This window comes from Melospiza melodia, chromosome 5, assembly GCF_035770615.1.
Source record: "Melospiza melodia melodia isolate bMelMel2 chromosome 5, bMelMel2.pri, whole genome shotgun sequence".
NCBI lineage: Eukaryota > Metazoa > Chordata > Aves > Passeriformes > Passerellidae > Melospiza > Melospiza melodia.
Window position 1 is genome coordinate 13,563,594 of NC_086198.1, and position 19,290 is coordinate 13,582,883.

A 19,290-nucleotide genomic window follows, 5' to 3' on the forward strand; every position below is an offset into this window, starting at 1 on the left:
ATGGACCAGCTCAGGAGATTCATTCAATGGGATGCCAAAGGTATGTAACTAGGTATGTTAGAGTACTTTACCAACAGCTTTGTTATTTGTCATCTTGTCCAAAAGTAGCAATAATGTACCTTTTCAAGATACAACAAAGAAGGGAGAGCTCAAAAAAGCTTGCAGAAAAAAATTTGTATGCTTACTTAAAAAATGTTAAAAGCCTTTAGCTATTGGCCCTCTGTGCATTTAGAATAAAGCTAATACAGTTTTAACTAGGGAATTGCTAAATAGCGTTTTCTACAGAAATCTGGAAGTAGAGTAAGAATTCTTTAAGACACTCACAAAGTAGTGCTAATGAAAGCAGCAACATGCTATTATTAGATTATCTTATACATTAAAAGCAAAACTTTTATTGATTTTTTTGTCAGGTGAAACATAATTTTTACTTACTACTATTTACTATACTAGCTATGCACAGGAGGAGAAATGCAGCTTAGCTTAATTTTTGCTAGATTCAAAGTTACACCTCTGCTGATTAAGGCAACTATTGTTTTTTGATGGCACTTGGCTTCTATGTAGGGACATGCTATCATTCTTATACTAGCTCAATGCATATAAGAGAAATAAATAGTCACAGCATTGTCCTTGGAGAAAAGGATCTGACTTGCCTGTGATCTCTTGTTGCAGTCTATAGGCTCCAGATGCAGAGATGTAGGAATGTAGGAATGTACTTCTCCCTCTGTTCTGTTTTGGGGAACAGGAAAAGAACTCATCCCACTGTCCATGTGCTAGTGAGAGAGAAGCCTACAGCAAAACCAGAAATCTTCTCCATTCCAGCATGATGTACAAATCCACACAGGGCTGAACAGATTTGCAGTGGGCTTCAGCAGTCACTAGAGCTAGGAGAGAAACTTTTGAACAGTTTTGCAGCAGAAAACTGTCTGAGGATAAAACAAGGTCATAGTAAATTACATAATATTGATCAAAGTACTTACACAAACCTTAAAAGAGCAACATGAAGTAAATTCTTTCCCTTCAGAAACATTTTGAAATCCAGCACCACCTGGGATTTCATTATCATGGTCCAGAGAGTGTGGGCCAAAGAAAGGCCCCAGAGCACTGATGTGGTCACGATGTGGCTCTGGCAGACGACTCTTACATCCTTTGTTCCTTTGCCCAGCTGTAATAGCCTTGAGTAACTCAGCCTTAAAAAGGCTATATTCTCTACGTACCACACATGCAAAGAATTAAAGCTAATTTTTGGATACAAACAGAAGAGAAGCATTTAACTGCTGTTAAACACTGATCTAAAGAATACATTTTTGGATATTAAAAACTGTCTCACAAACTTTCTTGATTTACTGTTCTTATGGACTTAATGCCAAAAAAAAAGTAGTGGATGGCAATCTGTGGAAGAAGCACTTTGCAAAAAGAGAGATCCAATTTTGACAAGGTACAAAAAAGATCTCATGAAGTTTCCTTTATTTGGATATTTTGGGAGAGAAAATTAAGTTTAAATCCATGTCCAAAAGGTTATTAGGCATTAAGCAGAGTAACATTACTGCAGTTCCAGATATTGACTACATTCATAATTGTTATAGCCCTTTTTAAACTTTAAAAATGGTTTGGTTTATTTTAATATCAGTTTATAGAAAACATGATGCAAATGAAAACTAAACCCATCCCATTTCAAAGTTATGGAATCAGACAAGTGTGAACCTAAGGAAATGAGATTGGGTATTCTTTTGAACCTGCAAACCTTCCAATATTTATCTTGAAAATTTTAATAGTGAAAGAGTGAAATTCCCTTTCATATAATTCCATATCATTCATTTTAAACCTAATTTGTCAGAGCATGTGTGAAGGACCAGTCCTTTATGGAGTTGTTGCTGTAAAAATGAGATGTTTAACTTTTCACATAAGCTCACAGCAACCTATGGTTTTAGACCCCTGATGTATGTCAAAATCCTATCTTTCCCCCAAAAGTGAAACTACTCTTAAATTAAAGTGCTTAAACATTTGTGGGCTTGAAATACTGCAAGATATACTTTATACTCAGGGCAACACTGAGCCCATCTCTTCCCACACAACTCTTCCATCCTCAGAATCAAGTTCATTACTTAAAGAGAGAATTTGCAATTAAAGGGAAAATTCACATCAGAATTATGAGGATTCCTTTTTTTTAGTGATGGTTGAACGCTAATTTTTTTGAAATTTTAACTTTGCTCCGCATTCAGGAATACTGGAGAAGATACGATTGTGTTTGATAAAGAAACTGCTGCCAGACTGGGAAGACAGAAGGAAGTACCACGAGGAGTTTGCCTCATCCACCTCGTTCCATGGCGTGCACAACATTGTGCACAGGCGGAGCAGGGCCCGCCGGGCGCTGTGGCTGCTGGTGGTGGCGGGCTGCCTCGCCACTGCGGCCTGGCAGATCTGCAGCCGCCTCAGCTACTACCTCAGCTGGCCAACCACCACCGCCGTGGTGGTGCAGTACGTGGAAAAAGTCAAATTCCCCGCCGTGACCTTCTGCAACTTGAACAGGTACAAATTATGTTTGTTGTTTGCTCTTGAGACGCAGCACATCTTCATCTGAAAGCAGATAGGTTTCACAACCTGTTTGGACAAATCGCATAAACCAATGATAATATGGCTATGAGGGGCATGTCTTCCACATGTCCCCCACCTCCCTCACCACCACATGATACTTAAAAGAGGATGAAAATACAAGAATCAAGAAAGGGAGGCTGCTTTTATAATCTTCCCCTTCCTTCAGATGACATGATTTTTAAGTTTCACAACAGAAGTTGGAATAGAAAAACTCTGGTAGTAGTGTTCTGTGTATCAGTGTTGCTTTTCAGTGTAACTAAGGGGCAGCCATCAGCCCCATTCAAGTTAAAAATAAAAGACAAGGTTAAAAAATTATTTTAAACAGGAACTTCATGCAAAGGTAAAAATCTTAGGTAAAACAGATATTCCTTTCTCAGAGGTGCTCAGCCTTTATGACTCCTGCTGATGTCTGGAGGTTTTGCAGGACAAAAACATTTGGGTTGTTTGGAAATTGTGTGTCTAAGCAAGAGCTTCACTACAAATTTCTACATTTGAAGACAGTGTCCAACATTCAGTGCAGCCACTTCAAAACTAATTTAATGAAATTGTGGCTGATTTTTAGAGCAAAAACATGGAACAGTTTTAGAAACACAGAAAGCTTATCCACATTTTTTTCCTCAAAAATTAGTACATTTTCTCATTTTCCACCTTCTGCTGGCAGAATCAGCCAGAAGCCCAAGTCTCAAAGGCCTGGAGTCGTTCTGCCTCTCTCTGCCACTTCCTCATTACCTGCATAAAGCTACCCTGGGTTGTACCACACGATGGGCACTGCAGACAGAAGTCTCTCTGGCTGCAGTGGGCTGGCTGTTATAAACAAGCCTCAGTTCTTGTACCTATAGCAGCAGCACACCGTAAGGAGCCAGCCACTGAGCACAGCATTTTCCCATCTAAGTAACAGTTTGCTGCCGTATCCATCTGCCAGTGACGCTGTGCTTATCCTCCCCTCCTGCTCTTATTAACTGGGGTTTTTTCATTAGCAGGACAAAGAGCCACAGCACTCCCTTTGTCTTTATTTTTTGACTCAAATTTAGTGGTGAAAAGCTGTTCCTACTAACCTTCCTTAAACTGGGGCATGAAGATCTCTTACACAAATATATTACGTTAATACATTTTTAAAAATAACTTTATAACTTCTGTAAAGCCTTACTTCACTTCAATAAAGAACTTCAGTGCTGTACATAAGGTAAGCACCATCAAAGTCTCATCATGTTTTTGAGTCTTTTCTAGTGGATTCAAAGAGTAAAGATCACCTTTGATTAAACCACCACGCCACCAGCTCATGGGAAGGTACACTGTCTAGAGTGGGGTGCAGCGCCTTAGTAAAGCAGGCACATGAGACTATTGCAAATATGCTTAGAATTCCATTTCCAAATAAATGAAGACAGCTTTTTTTCTGGAAGGGACAGCTCCTCTCAGCTAGTTTCCCACCCGTAAACTCAATTGTTCAGCTTGTCATCAATCTGGTTGTTGGTTTACGTGAATGGTTCATTTTTGTATTTGCAGGGTTTCCAGACAAAGGAAGAAATGATGGATCTAGCTTCCCAATGGAAGGAACGTGGATCTAACTCCACGTTCTTAGAAGGCTAATTTATTATTTTATGATACTATATTATATTAAAGAATACTATAGTAAACTATACTAAAGAATACAGAAAGGATACTTACAAAAGGCTAAAAGATAAAAATAAAAGCTCGTGACTCCTTCCAGAGTCCTGACACAGCTTGGCACTGATTGGCCAATGAGTGAAAACGCTCACACCAGAAACCAATGAAACAATCACCAAACACATTCCAAAGCACCAAATCACAGGAGAAGCACATGAGATAATATTATTTTCCTTTTTCTCTGAGACTTCTCAGCTTCCCAGGAGAAGAATCCTGGTAAAGGGATTTTTCCAGAGAATGTGACGGTGAAAGTTCATTTACTCAGGGGATTTTGTTTTTAATGTTTAGTAAATAACCACACAAAACAGAAATATTTCCTATATGACTAACCCGAATAGCCATGGGAAGGTGGATATTTGCTGTTTCCAGATATGGAAATACAATCCTAGAGATAGGGACTATATTGTTTGTTCATGTTGCAGAGATCAAACTGCACCCTGTTGGGCAAGAATCACTCATAGTTTGTGAGCAGATAGCAAATTTGTCACAGTTTTGTCAAAATTAGCCTTGAGATCAGTCCTATAACTACCCAAGCAATTCTTTCCCTTTCTCATTGGCAGGTTTCAAGCTCATGCTGTGAGCAACCTGAAAGTAATTTTTTTAATTTGGAACACTGTATCTGCAATTCTCCAAAAATTTGCTATGGAAGACAAATATTCCCAGGAGTTAAATGATTTCCTTCTTGGGAACCAGAACTTCAGCATCAAAGACTTTACAAGGCAAAATGGGTTTTATCTGAACAGCAGCACATTGCTTGAATGTGATTTTTTTGGAAAGCCATGTTACCCACAGGTAAATATGTTTATTTTATTAAAACAATAGCACAGAGAGGAAGGGGATATATTCTTTATACTCAACTTAAAATATCTAGCTTTGCCACTGCTCCCCTATTGCTCTTTTACAGTCAGAAAATAGAGAACAAAAGTCCTGCTCTAAATTACCCTGAGGGTCTCAGTTCTCCCACTGACTACAGAGGCAGCCTGCTGGACTCTCTGAGCTGTAAGATGGGAATTCAGTTTAAATTGCTCTCTGCCTGATGCCACTTCTGCACAGACAGCAGCCCTTGAAAGCTGTCACACCCCCAGGCTGTATCTAACAACCTTTTCCATCAGTGGCCTAAATGAAGGACAGTTTGAACCAAGTTTTTTTTACATGACGTGATTCTGTGGTTTTGTTCTTGAGGTCAAGAATACAGACAGCCAGGGTAACAGGAATTTTAAATCTTGCAAAGAAAATAGCCCATGTTTGGGAATTTGGGATGACAGCCAAAAAATATGATCATCCCATTTTTATGTCAATTATTCTGTAAAGGAATTCCCAACTTAGACAGAAATATGAACAAAGTCAGGTTTATATCCTTTCAGATTAATCTAACCTTTAGATATGCTGTAGATTCTAAAATTAGGCATTAGAGACTTCTCTTAACTGGAAGACACTAGTGCTAAGAACTAAACTAAAGCAATGAGATGCAGTCATATTAAATTTCGAGGTGGTTTCAGGAAAAAATGCAAATATTGTACTTTCATATGTAACACGACATTTATTTTTGAAACAGTCTGCACTAAGCAGCTTATGGAAAAAAATTAAAATTTATTTTTTAATATATAATTTCTATATAATGTAACAGGTATAGAAATAACACAGGACCTCATTAAATTATTCTGAGCAGCTCATTAGGATTAATAAAGAATGTGAAATTTCTCCTTTAAACTTCATTTTCTATAGAAAGGGCTGAAATACTTTTGAATATTTCATTAAACGCCTCTTTTCTGATTGTAATATTGAGCACTTTGGAGAAAAAAATAAAACGAAATAAGTCAACAACAACCCCAGTAGCCCCTTTCTTGCATTGTAATTAACTAAGGAAACTACAAGTGTTCTTTCTTTCATTTCACCCTTTCCTATTTTCCTTTATTGAAGGATTTTGAACATGTGTTTACTGAATATGGAAACTGCTTTACTTTTAATCACAATGATCTTTCAGCAAGAAGAGTGAGTTTGTCTGGAAGAGGCTTACATTTGCTTTTTGATGTCCAGCAGGTACAGCTATCCTAAGGATTATAAGCAATGAATCATGTACTAACTTATAAATTTGTGGAGGGTTTTTTTTTTGTTTGGTTTGGGATTTTTGTTTGATTTGGGTTACACAGGCCTCCAGAATTTCATGCACAAAATTCAAAATCAAGACTATTTCCAAGTGAGAGGTATTTTAAAGGAAATACCAAAATAGAGCTTTAAAAAGACAGAATTAGGAGTGACTCTGTCCCCAGCTAAGGGGAAGAAGGTTGTGAGTGAGCATACACATACACTGCTCATTCAGAACTGAAACATGTCATCATGTTTTAATGTGATGATTTAATTTTATACAAGCAGTTCATCTTAATAAAAGGCCCAGAAGGGAAGGTCACCTGGTGCCAGTTTCTATGTAGCACCAAATTTTAGTTAGAGCAGCTGCAGCAGCTCAATGCCAGCCAAGACCTTTGCACTGTAAATTGTTTCTGACATTAGAATTGTCTTTGACCAACAAAAAGGCAGAACAGGGAAGAAAACTAATAGATTGATAAATTATTAGACATTGGCTTTTGTTCTCTAGGAATTATGAGTCAGGAGTGAAAGGTTCTGAAGAGAATAATGGAAAGCTTAGTGAAATGTGATGGGTAGTTGCAAGTAAAAGGAACAAATCTCCAAGTTATGAGTAAATGCTAACCTATGACTTCTTGCATTTAAAATTGGGGTTGCCAAAAAGAATAAAAAGGTTAAAAGTTTATAGCAACTGGAAGGAAAACCACAGAGGTAACGAACAAAGGAAATTCAAGTCAGTTTGCTTCTGTACTTTCCTGTAAATTGCCAAAAATATTACTAAACAGCACAGTACCACAATAAATATAGCTAAAAGTTCAGATGGCAAGCAAAGCCAAAACGATTTAAACAATTCTTTTTGTATCAGGACAAATTCACCGATGAGCCTACCCTTGGTTATACTGACGCTGGAATAACTTTTGTTGTGCACTCACCCCAAGAGCTGCCGCGCTTTGATGGGTTGGGTTTGCTGACGCCCGTGGGCACGCACGCCCAGGTCGCAATCCGCCAGCTGAAGGTGAGGGCTTTGTTACTGGAAGGAGTGTTTGTTACTGTCTCCTGTTCTCTTCTGAAGCACTAACAATGAATCAGACATTTTGGAGTGCAAAATATCTATTATGCCTTAGTGAGTCCAAAAAATAACATTTCCTCCAGACGCAAGCAAAATTTGGGAGAATATCACTGCTTTTCCAACTTTGTCTACCAAAGTCAGCCTTATTTCCTGTAACTTTACAACCTCATTGACAGATAATGATAAAAAGACATCACAGAATTTCCCCTATCAACACATTCTGCTATCATTAAGGGGTTCTCAAATTCGTAGCAGAATTCAAGTGGAGTAGAGAACCATCTTACACTAAGCTGTGTAATCAAGCCCTACTTTTGCTTTGAGAGAGGGGACATGAATTTTTAATCCCAAGAGCATGAACTGTAATTGCCTCTAATTAAATCACAACGTTACAGCTTGTGTCTTCAACAGGCTTCCTGCAGCACTTCAAAATGTGGAAAAGCAGTACCAGCGTTTAAAACAGACCAAAAAAAAATTTGTATCTTTTGTTATTATTATCCTACAGTCAATTATCCAAGAATACCCATGGGGAGAGTGCAAGCCTGATATAAAGCTTCAGTACCACAAGATTTATAGTACTAATGGATGTTTGCTGGAATGCAAAGCCCGCTACATACAGGACTGGTGTGGCTGTTTGCCTTTCATTCTTCCAGGTATTTCTCAGGAAAATCATTATAACCTACGCTGATCATCTTCCTGGAAGATCTCACGTGTTATTGAATAGCCAGAGCTATTGCTATATACTGAATAGATAGAGCACACATTTGAAGGAAATCTCCAGTTGATGTTAATTAAAATTCCAAGGAAACAAGCAAGATATTTGGTCAAGGCTAGACCTAGCATTGGGTCATTGTCTATTCTTAGGATACAGTCCAAAAAATAGAAAGAAACAATTATGCCTCAGGAGTGTGAGACAGGTCTGTAGTCTTCAACCTGACTTCCTAAGGAGCTGGAACTAAACCCATAAGAAGGCATAAATTTTCACACATAATCCAGACAACTTACTTTGCAGGCAGGTGTTCAGTAACCACAGCAGAAGAGCTGGCTTGAAGACAGAATCTCAGGACTCCTACATGAGCCACAGAAAGAGCCTGGCACCAGCAAAGGCTCCACAAAGCCAAAAAGGCTGTATGAAGCCTTCTAATCAGCTTCAAATGTGGAGCACCAGGTGCATGCTGTAATACTCCCCTAAAGTATCCAGGTTGCTTAATCACTCTAGAAATGTAAGGCAGTAACAGTGAGCTCTCACATCTTTTCAGCATTAATGACAATACTGTCACCTAAAGCAACCCTGGAACCCAGAGCTCTGCTCTTGCACCTCTTTTCTCACAACTGGTGGGCAAGAAAGCCACTAAATCACAAGAAAGCCTATACTGACTCATTGTATTTTTTAAATATGCTCAAGCAAGGCAGAAAGCTCTTACTAAATCAGACCCCCTAATATGTAATCTCTAGTCTGTTAGTTTGGGAACCCCTGGGAAAGGAGGTTGGCAGCCTTCTGCAAACTGTCATGGTGAAGGGGTTGCCAAGAGAATTAAGTCTGGGTCTCCCATGCCTGGGGTGACAGCTTTATACAACTTTATACTAGGACAATTAGATAAAGGAGAGCAATGCCTTCTGGAACTGTGTGCTGAACTGCTACACCACATTTCCGTGTGATGGAAAAAAAATTTAAAATGGGGTGAAACTGAGGCCAACTGAAAATTTTGCTCTAGTTCAGCATACTATTTTACATCCTAGATCTCCAAAAAACTCCTACCTTACTTTGGGTTTATTTTTTTTTCATTTCCACTAGGAAAAGCAGAAATTCCTATCTTTAGCAAGCTAACACCAAGAGTGAGCCACTCTTAAGCTTAAAAGCAGTTCAGGCTGGTACACATAATGAAGGTGTTTGCTCCATCAGCAGCCTCCTGGCTTGGTCTGTTGTGTCTCTTCAGCCTGTACCCCTCCTGGTGTTGGCAACTGCACTGTGCCCAGCCGAATTGATTTCTCAGTTGTGTAATCATTAACCTGAAGTGATGAGCAAGTTTTGATGACATTACATTTCAGTTTAGTACAAATAGAGCTAAGGGTTAGATTTTTAATTGAGGCTCCTAAATATTTTTATTTATTTTTAGGAAATGGAACAGAATGTGACTTGCTGAAGTTTTACAAATGCGTTTATCCAGCAGTCTGTAAGTAATAACTTCATAATCATGATTTCCAAGCCAATTAAAAATAGAAGACAATATCAATATTGAAAATAATCTGAAATGGAGTACATCCCAATTCATTTAATATTCTGAAAACAGACACCAGACAGAGCATGAAATATATGTCCATTAAAAAAAACCACACAAAAATACTCAAAAAAAAGTGTGTGTATGTATGTGTATATATAAACTAATAGGAGAATTCATTTTAGCAATCAGAAATGGTTTAAAATGGAAGAACATCCAACTAATATGCTTTCAATTACCAAGCCTCTGGCTAGCATTTTCACATCTTCACAGCATCCTTCTAGATCCAATGTTATATTCTTTGTGCAAGAAGAGTGAACAGTACAGTAATAACAGGTTTGTTAACAGGTAAAACAGAAATCACTAGCTTTAAGATTTCATCTTTTTAAAAGTAAAATATAAATTTTGAAAGCACTTGAAATGCAATTCTTTTCCATAAACAAATAATCTATGCACAGTGGGTATGAAATTTGTAAGTCACTGCAACAGACTGGAAAATACATAAAACAGTAATCTGAGAAGTCACTTTTTATGAACCTCAGAAAGCTTTGTTTTTGAATTGGTTTGGTTTCTATTGTGTAATGTGACTCTGAGTGATTAGCAGACTCAGAAGTTGGTGGGGGGGACTGTTTTGATAAGGTATGTGCAACATTCAGGCCAGATCTTCTACTGTCAACAATTACTTGTTTCCCTGTAAGCTATTTTAAAATGGATTCCACTAAGTTCACATTCTTATATAACCATGATCCTTTAAAGCCTGTCATGAGGGAAGATGTATATTATTTTACTTAATAGATATTCAGTGACTGAATGTCAAAGAAACCACAGAGCAATAAGCAAAAATGACCCCAAATTCCTCTGAAGGATGGCCAGGATTCAGAGCTGGATCCCAGAAGGTTTGCAGATTGATGGTCTCTGGGATCTCATTTTAGGGGCTGACCCTCCTTTGACAGTGTTGGAGAGGTAAGATAACAAAATAACAAAATAGATCTGATAACAAAATCCCAAGTAACAGCACACTTATCCAGTATCTGCAGGACCCACTAAGAGCATTATTTTAGCAGCTCTAAAGGCTGCCTCTCCAGAATAAAACCCACAACCCTAGCATCCCTGGAGAGTATTTCAAGTCATGAGCCAACAGGCTGAGGTATCTCTTCCTCTGTGCTTTGCAAAAGTGAGAAGCCCACCAGCAGAATGAACAGACACTGCCTCTGCCACCCCACAAACAGGACAAATAGAGCATCACAAGCAGGAGATCACAGTGCTCATCTCACAGCAATGGCTTATGATTTAGGAAACATTTATGCCTTACAATTTTTCATCCACATTGTTTTTCTGTAGCTTTGCCAGATTTCTGTAATGATTATTTTCTGTACTTCTTTCTGTAATTCCTTGTTAAGAAGAATGGCTCCCCAGTTTCATGGCAGCCAAACCGTGCAGAATTTTATGACTTCTCTTCAGTGTTTGAAGAGGCAAAGCTTTCCCTAAGCCTTCTTAGCTGTCTTGAGCCCAATTATGAAATGGCAGGCAGAGGTTAAGGTAAAGTGAACTTATCTTACCAAGGTTTTTACAGTTATCAGATGATAGCCAACTGCAATTGGAGCTGCTCTGGAAGATGTTTCTGTGCACTGAAATGAGCTGGGCAGGCACTAAGGCATCAATATCAAGGATATATACCTAAGTATTTAATTAAAAAGCTAGCACAGAACATGGAAAGTTGTCGTCTTTTTGTTTAACTGTGGGTGAGAAATAGTAAGCACATAAAGCCCCAATGAAGACAGAAAGACTTAGAGGTGCTGTATTTCTTTGGAAAAAAATGAGAAATATATCTCAACCCTTGTTTTTGTGCACCAGTTTCCCAAATGAAAGTCGCAAACACTTATTTGATCCTTCAATACTGGTAAGTATCCACTTTTCTTGGGATAATTAATGCACACATTTATGAAAGACAATTAAAAGAAATTTAGTAAGTAATTTTTAAGTTTTTAATCTGTGTGCTTTCTAAGAAATATTGTATAAAATTATTTATTCTGAAATTTCAGATAATATAGAGATAAAAGGATTATGTACAGTAGGAACACACAATTCCACTTGTCCTGCCCCATGTGAAGAAACAGATTATCCTACCACTGTCACCTATTCAAACTTTGGAGGAGAAAAAGCCATAAAATATTTTTCTACAAAACTGAAGAAAAGCCCAGAATACATCAGGTAATCTTGCTTAACACCTTGTCTAATAAAGAAATTATCAATTCCTTTTAACTATGGTAGCAGAGTGTATGATGAAAATATGACCTTAAAAAGATATTCTTATGTGTGGTATTAATACCTGCGAGTATTAATTAATTAATTAATTAATTAATTAATTAATGCCTATGAGACAACATAATCTCTTGGACAAACTGGTAAAGATTTATACTAATTCATGTCTGCATTGATGTATGTATGTATTATACACATAGATACATATATATATGTATGTATATAATATACTAAGATACACCTAAGACTGTATAAAAAAGAATAGAAAATGCAATTACAATGTAATATTCTCAATTACCTTCTCTTTCACTAATCTCTGATGACAAAGTTTTTTTATCACTGTTTCAATTAGGAATAAAGAAAGTAGGGTTATCAAACATATTCACAATGGATTCATTAGAGAAAACCAATCTTCACACTTCCACAAATTAGGGCAATGAAAAAACACAAATAGATGCTGCATAAAGTTTTTCTCCTTTTAGCCTGTTCCCAAAGGAAGTTTTGTAAATACTGAAGACCTGGGTTTTATTGTAGCATCAAAGCTAAAAAATTGATAACATTTTCTATTGCTAGTAGAATTCCTTAACACTATTTATATTATAGAAGTTATTTAGAAAATCTTTGGTACCACATCAATTCTCACAAGGTAGCAGAAGACAGAAACAGGTTGGTTGTGTGTGATTGAAAGCACTACTCAGAAAAAGGAGGTGGAAAATTTAATCCAGTTTCATACACTGAATTGCCTCTTTCTCATAGCCAGAGATGTCAGTAGTGCAATTAAGTATTAAGGCAGGTGCTACATGAACTCATGGTATATACAATATCAAAGTATGTTTATAAATAACTGTAGAACATTTGATTCCTGAAATATCTATGAGTTTCATTCTCTCAGTGACTTTGGTTTTCTCACTTTTGAAGCCATCAGTCTGCAAATGCTGACTGATATGCTGGCATATGTTTATACATGCACAGGAACTATACAAATCATAAAATGGTTGGGCTGGATGGGACCTTTAATGGTCAACTAGTCCAATTCCCCTGCAATGAGCAGGGACATCATCATCCACATCAGGTTGCTCAGAGCCCAGTCCAACCTGACCTTGAATGTTTCCAGGCATGGGCTAGTCACCACCTCTCAGGGCAACCTGTTCCAGTGTTTCACCGTGCTTGTTGTAAAAGATGCCTCCCTTACACCCAGTCTGAATCTCCCCTTAGTTTACAACCATTACCTCTTGTCCTATATCTGCAGGCCCTATTAAAAGTCTGTTCCAAATGAACATTATGAAAATGAAGCCTGTTATATACAAACAATAATAATCCCTTCAGGACATTTTATCTTTGTTGATTATTTTATTGTCTGCAAACATTATGCACAACTCAGTAATTATTCAATTACATAAGGGAACATACAAGAAATTCCCCTGTAACCAGGCCTTAACCAATAGGAATCCTGCCAACACATTAATGAGTACACATTTCAAACTATAAAACATAGAGATGTAATTATTTCTGAAGATGTTATGAAGAAAAAAGTTAAATATTTATTGATAATTCTGCTAGCAAATCCATTACAAGGGCAGGAGCCTTACTAACAGAATCTAGGAGAAAAGGATTATTTTTATGCATTAGCGCTACCTGAATTTTAGTATTTTCACCCAAAGAGATAGAAGTGATGATTTTGTATAGAAAACACTTTATTTTCATTAATATTGTTAATGAGCTCACTGTCACTGCCAAAACAAAAACCTGCAGCTGTTAACACTTCTGAAGAATCACAGGAGGGTTTGGATTGGAAGGGACCTTAATGATCATCCAACCCGTGTGGACAGGGATACCACCCTCTACATCAGGTTGCTCAAAACCCCATCCAACACAGCCTTGATCACTGCCAGAGATGGGGTATCCACAGCTTCTCTGGGCAACCTGTTCCAGTGCCTCATCACCCTCACAGTAAAGACTTTCTTCCCAATATCTAATCTAAACCTACTCTGTTTGGCTTAAAGCCATTCCCTTTGTCCTATCCCTACATATCCTTGGAAGAAGTCCCATTCTGTGGTTTTTGTGAGCCCCCTTTAGGTACTGGCAGGCTGTTGTGATTTCCTTCCAGAGGATTCTCTTTTCCAGGCTGAACAGCCACAAGTCTCTCAGCCTGTCCTCATAGGTGAGGTGCTCCAGCCCTCTGATCATCTTCATGGCCTCCTCTGGACTCTCTCTACATCCTTTTTATGATGGGAGCCCCAGAACTGGACAAAACACTCCATTCTGCCCCTCTACTTCACTCTTCCCTCAGTGTTCTGGTCACTCTTCCTTCCATGCAGTCCAGGCTGACTCCAAGGGCTCCAAGTGCACATTGCTGGTTTGTGTTGAGCTTCTCCTCAACAAACAGCCCAAGTCCCTCCACTTGGGGCTGCTGTCATTCTATTCTCTCTTCTACCTCCACCTGTGCTTGTGCTTGCCCTGATCCAGGTTCAGTGCTTAGCACCTGGCCTTGCTGAACTGTGTGAGGTTCGCACAGGCTCACCTCTCAAACCTGTCCAGGTCCCAGCTCCTGGGATGGCAACCCTTCCCTCCAGCATGTCAGTCACACCACACAGCTCGGTGTCATCGACAAACTTGCCAAAGAAGCCCTCAGTCCGTGTCACTAAAAAGATGTTCAACAGCACTGGTCAAAATATTCTACTTGGACATTGAGCCATTGACATTATGTGTGCAGTCAGTTTTTGTGTCAGTTTTCTTCCAAACCCATTATTTTTATATTCCATTTAAGACTTAGGCAGAGTCTTTCTGTAGACAAGATACCATAAAGAGGAGTTCTTCACTCCTCTTTGTTACCTGAGTTATTACACAGGTCTTGCTCAAACTGAGATTTACCTACTCTTCCACTTTTGCAGCAGGCAAGAATATAATTAGATAAGTGAAGCTACTTGCAGAGGGTAGAACTGAACATCCAAGTTTAGGACAAGAACTGCTCTGCACAAACATCCCAATTGAATAAAGCACAATTAAATATGCAGTTGCATGTAATTAAGAGTGGTAGGCTACACTTTACTTGACATGTTCATTCAAGTTTCTCTCAGTGATCCTTAAAAATAATGAGTCTATCCCACAGTACAGATCTAGAGCTACCCTTTCAACACAGTGGGGAGATCTACTCCTGCTAAACTGCTGTTGTTATTTGGATTTAGGGGTTTCTCCTTCTCTCATGTAACTGATTTTGATAAAACTCATCTAAATTCTCATTAAAGACACCATCCCTCTCCCTGAACTCAGACCATGCTGACAGATGTTGGTAAAAAATGAGCAGCACTCCTGACTGTCTCAAGTAAACTCTGTATTTGTCATTAGGCAAAACCTTGTGCGTATTGAGATTAAATATCATGATCTGAGCTACAAAATAACACAGCAGCAGAAGGCTTTGACCATCTCTGAGTTGCTTGGTAAGTGAATGTATAATATTTATTATTGATTAATAATTAATCTAAAAATAATATTTAAAAAAAACAAACAGACAACAAACTCCCCCCATTTTTAAAATTCTCCCACTTCCTGAATAAAAAACTACTTCTGAACAAGAAGCACAATTTTTATATGTAATAGTAATAATCATGTCTGTCTCGTGGTAATTTTTGATACAGTCTCCCATCATTCTACTAAAGAAGCCGTGGTGTGGACAGCAGCTGAGAGTAAGAGTTAAGTTTGGCACTAGTTTATGGTTCTGTTACACACAGGACTGTAAGAACAGTGACATTTGGGGATTTGGAGAGGAGAGAAAGAACATGGGAATGAGAAGCAAGGGAACAGCTAAAAGGGCATAGAAGTAGTAAATATTTTAAGTATCCATTTCACAGTAGGATGTCTTGTGTTGTACTTGCTTTATTTAGAATTTTCAAAAACACATTAGTCCTTTTCAGTAAACTTTCTTAAGAATATTAATTCTGTTTTCCTAAAGTGATGGATTATGTATATTGAATTTATGCAGCACTTGAGCCTGGCAGGGCTTTGTTTGCTTGCTAGACTAAACCAGATGCTTTGTATGACACATGTTTATTTCCTTCTATTACAGCTGATGTAGGTGGCCAGCTTGGATTGTTTTGTGGTGCCAGTATGATTACAATCATAGAACTGCTAGAGTATGTTTTTACTAACTTCTGTTGGATGTGCATCTTTCTTCTTTTGAAAGCCCCTGAAATGCCTCAATGGAACAATCCATCCCAGAACCAACCAACGCAAAAGGGAAAAAAGAGGAGAATACAAGAATGTTAATGGCTTGTGGAAGTCTGGAACTAATTGGTTTTGCAAATTCCCTTTCTTTTTAAGATACAAAGGAGACTGTAATATTTTACACTGCTCTCCTTATTCTCCCTATTATTCCCTAAAACGATTTAACTGTGCTAAATAACTTTAAAGAGCGCATTTCACAAAGTCTCACTTTCCTTCTCATATAAAGAAAAATGTAATCTTTAAATTTGATTTAACAAATTATTTTTTTTTTTAATATCATGGCAAGTGATGCTGACATATGATACAATTTAGCATTCATAACCCAGATTTTATCTTCTGTGTTTTGAGTGATGAGAAGTAATACACATGCCAATTTATCTCACAGAAATTTCTTGACTACCATAAACATGGAGCATTGCTATTTTTAAAATGCTGGTTCCTTATTAGCAACTCTTCTAGTATGTTATCATTGTAACATATTCCATTGAAGAATATGGTAACTTCACCTAGAACAATTAGGAATGTGCCTAATAGCAATAAAATTTACAATACTACCTGTGTGAAACACATCAAAAAATCTCATCAGTCTGCCAGCTATTATGGAGAACAACAGGGCATCCAAGTGGATGGCAAGTGGGCAAACACAGGTCAAGTTCAGTGTTTAATGTCATGAAAGATGATAATAAAGGCTTCATCTAAGTCTTACTAAATATGAGTCAGTGTAAGAATGTTGTGGCTTTGGTACTGATTCAGGCTTCCTGAACATTTATTTCAGTGTTCAGAAAAGCTTCCATGATTTCCTGCATCTGTTTGGGCTTATAGAACAGTGGTGGTTCAGTCTTCTGCTTTTTTAAGACTGCAATGATTAAATAAAGTAATAAGTGTATTTACTGAAGAGCCAAGTCCTTAAGGTCAGATATAAAGTAATGAAAATGCTACCACTTGGCCATCATTGGCAACAGCTTCCCTTCAGCATAAGCCCTAGGATTTGCAATTCAGGAAACACAGGAAATGTTTTTGCTACCTAGAAAGAGTTGCCTTGATTTTTGTCCTCTAACCTTTTTTCTCAATTCTTATTTATTGGTCACTCCACTTCTGCTGGGACTTTCCCCCCTCACTGTTACCAAGCACAGGCACATTTGGCTCAGCACTGCTATAAAAATTGTTCTAACCCCACTGTTCAAGGTGTGCATTAGCCAACCCAGAGGAAGAATGGAAAGAACAGAGCAAACATACTGCAATATTTCTCCAAAGCCTTCCCCCAGCCTCAAACAGTTTCTAACTGTGGAATTCTCGAGCCAAAAGAAATTATAGGTTTGGAAGTAGAAAGCAGGTATTATCTGACTTATGGAAAAAAAGAAAAGCAGGGTAAAGTTTAAACATAGTAATCAAGCACATCTTGTATTTCAGAGATCAAAGTGTTTTGTAGCTATCAATCACAATGATTTGTTTTGTTTGCTTCTATTAATAAGAGCTGAATAAAATAACATTAGTATTGTAAGGGCTAAAGAAAACAAAACTGGTATTGTTTCTGTCCAAAGGTTCACGTGAAATGAGGCACAGAACATGCTAAAAAATCAGCCAAAAAAGCACCAGTTCCCAGAAAGGGAACGTACTGAAATCTTTGCTTTGTTTAACAAGACTAAAATGACTTTTGCTTACACCACTGACTTTGGACAAGGACAGCTGAAATCACAGCTTGGTTACAGATTCTTTTAACACACGTGGCAGAAGGAGTTGTGAAGAAAGCACAAAGACTTGTTTTGCCCAAGGTCAAGTGACAGACTTGGATGGGGTTTTTTTTCAGCAATGGTTTGTGATAAGATTATATAAAGCAATTGATTCCCAGCACAGCTAAATTTAGCAAGTGTGCTGCGCAGCAGAGCAGAAGTAAGGGTGCTTTTGTATTTTGATGTATGACTACTCCTCTATTATGGCAATAGGATTTTTAAAAGTGTTAAAATGTCTGGCTTTACTGACTGGGTGACAATGTCATATCTGTAATGACAGCAGAAGCAGGGTATTTTAACAGTTTGATCAGATCATCTCCTACTTTAGCATGACTTTGTCGCTTATTTATTCAGTTTTCCTTTTCACAAGTGCACATCCATGCTCCAAGAAAACATACTGGCAAGCTTTTCCCATAGCAATTGATTCTAAAATGGTAGTCTTAACAATGAAATTAGTTTATATGATTGGAAAAGCTCCCTTAAGCTTCTCTCAAGTATTTTTCTAATGTGCAATATAGAATTTTGTAAAAAAAATTAAAAATACATTTTAAAATGCATTCTGTAGAAGCCATTAAACTTTAATGCTGTAGAGAATCTCAGACTCTTGCATACATTTTCTGAAGAACCAAGGAAAGAAATTTAGTTACGTGGATAATGACCTGTGTTTGGGAGCTCTGGATTTTATAGAGTGGTGTCACATTCACTTATGAATTTTATAAGTATTTTTCATAGAGTATTGTTTATACATAGAGTATTATTTATACATAGTATTAATTTTCAACTGAGTTCCTGGTATGAGGAAGACAGACTTAATACTATCAGAGAACTTGCCATGAGAGAATGGGGTGGGGGAAAGTTGGGGATAGCTAAAGACATGAATCACACCTTTTGACAAGTTTTTTAGCGCATTTCCCTTCTTCTAACTGTCTCACAATACTACTATTGCAATGTACATGGCAGCCATCTCTAAAGGAGTGCCAGAAAGTAAGGAATTATTCAAGAAATAATTTCCTTTTTTCCCAGAGTTCAGGAAACAGGTCTGGCACTTGCTTATTTGGCACAGCAAAATGTAGAATGTACAGAACGGCCTGTACAGAAGGATTTGGAGCAGACTCTCATGGCGTAGATGAATTCACTGCAACATTTCACCAGTAGATGCCCCACTTACCTTAGGCTGCTGTTCACAAGGCTCCTCTTGCACAGTTGATTTCTCAGTACTTCTTAGAGAATTTCTCAGAGTAGCAGAAGTCAGATTGTTTCCCTCTGGTTAATGATGTATCAGCTGGGGAAATATTTCAAAGGAGCTCCTGACAAACCTGCCATTAATTAGACCTGCCATTATTTAAGAGACATCATCTTTGCAGCACTATGTTTAGATGGATTTCTGAGGAAAACAAACAAAAAAAAAGTACACAGCCATCCCCACTCTGCATCAAAATAACCTACCAAAGCA

The 19,290-nt window shown here is 37.8% G+C and overlaps 1 protein-coding gene across 1 annotated transcript; it reads left to right on the top strand.

Annotated features, from left to right (window-relative positions):
- On the top strand, positions 1–18,325 carry ASIC5 (acid sensing ion channel subunit family member 5). Its single transcript, XM_063157971.1, has 10 exons — positions 1–40; positions 2,220–2,526; positions 4,818–5,049; positions 6,178–6,297; positions 7,205–7,354; positions 7,911–8,058; positions 9,523–9,579; positions 11,667–11,835; positions 15,232–15,323; positions 15,950–18,325. The coding sequence occupies exons 1-10, from the start codon at positions 1–3 to the stop codon at positions 16,147–16,149; spliced, it is 1,515 nt and encodes a 504-aa protein (XP_063014041.1). The 3' UTR covers positions 16,150–18,325.
- The last annotated feature ends 965 nt before the right edge of the window (positions 18,326–19,290 follow it).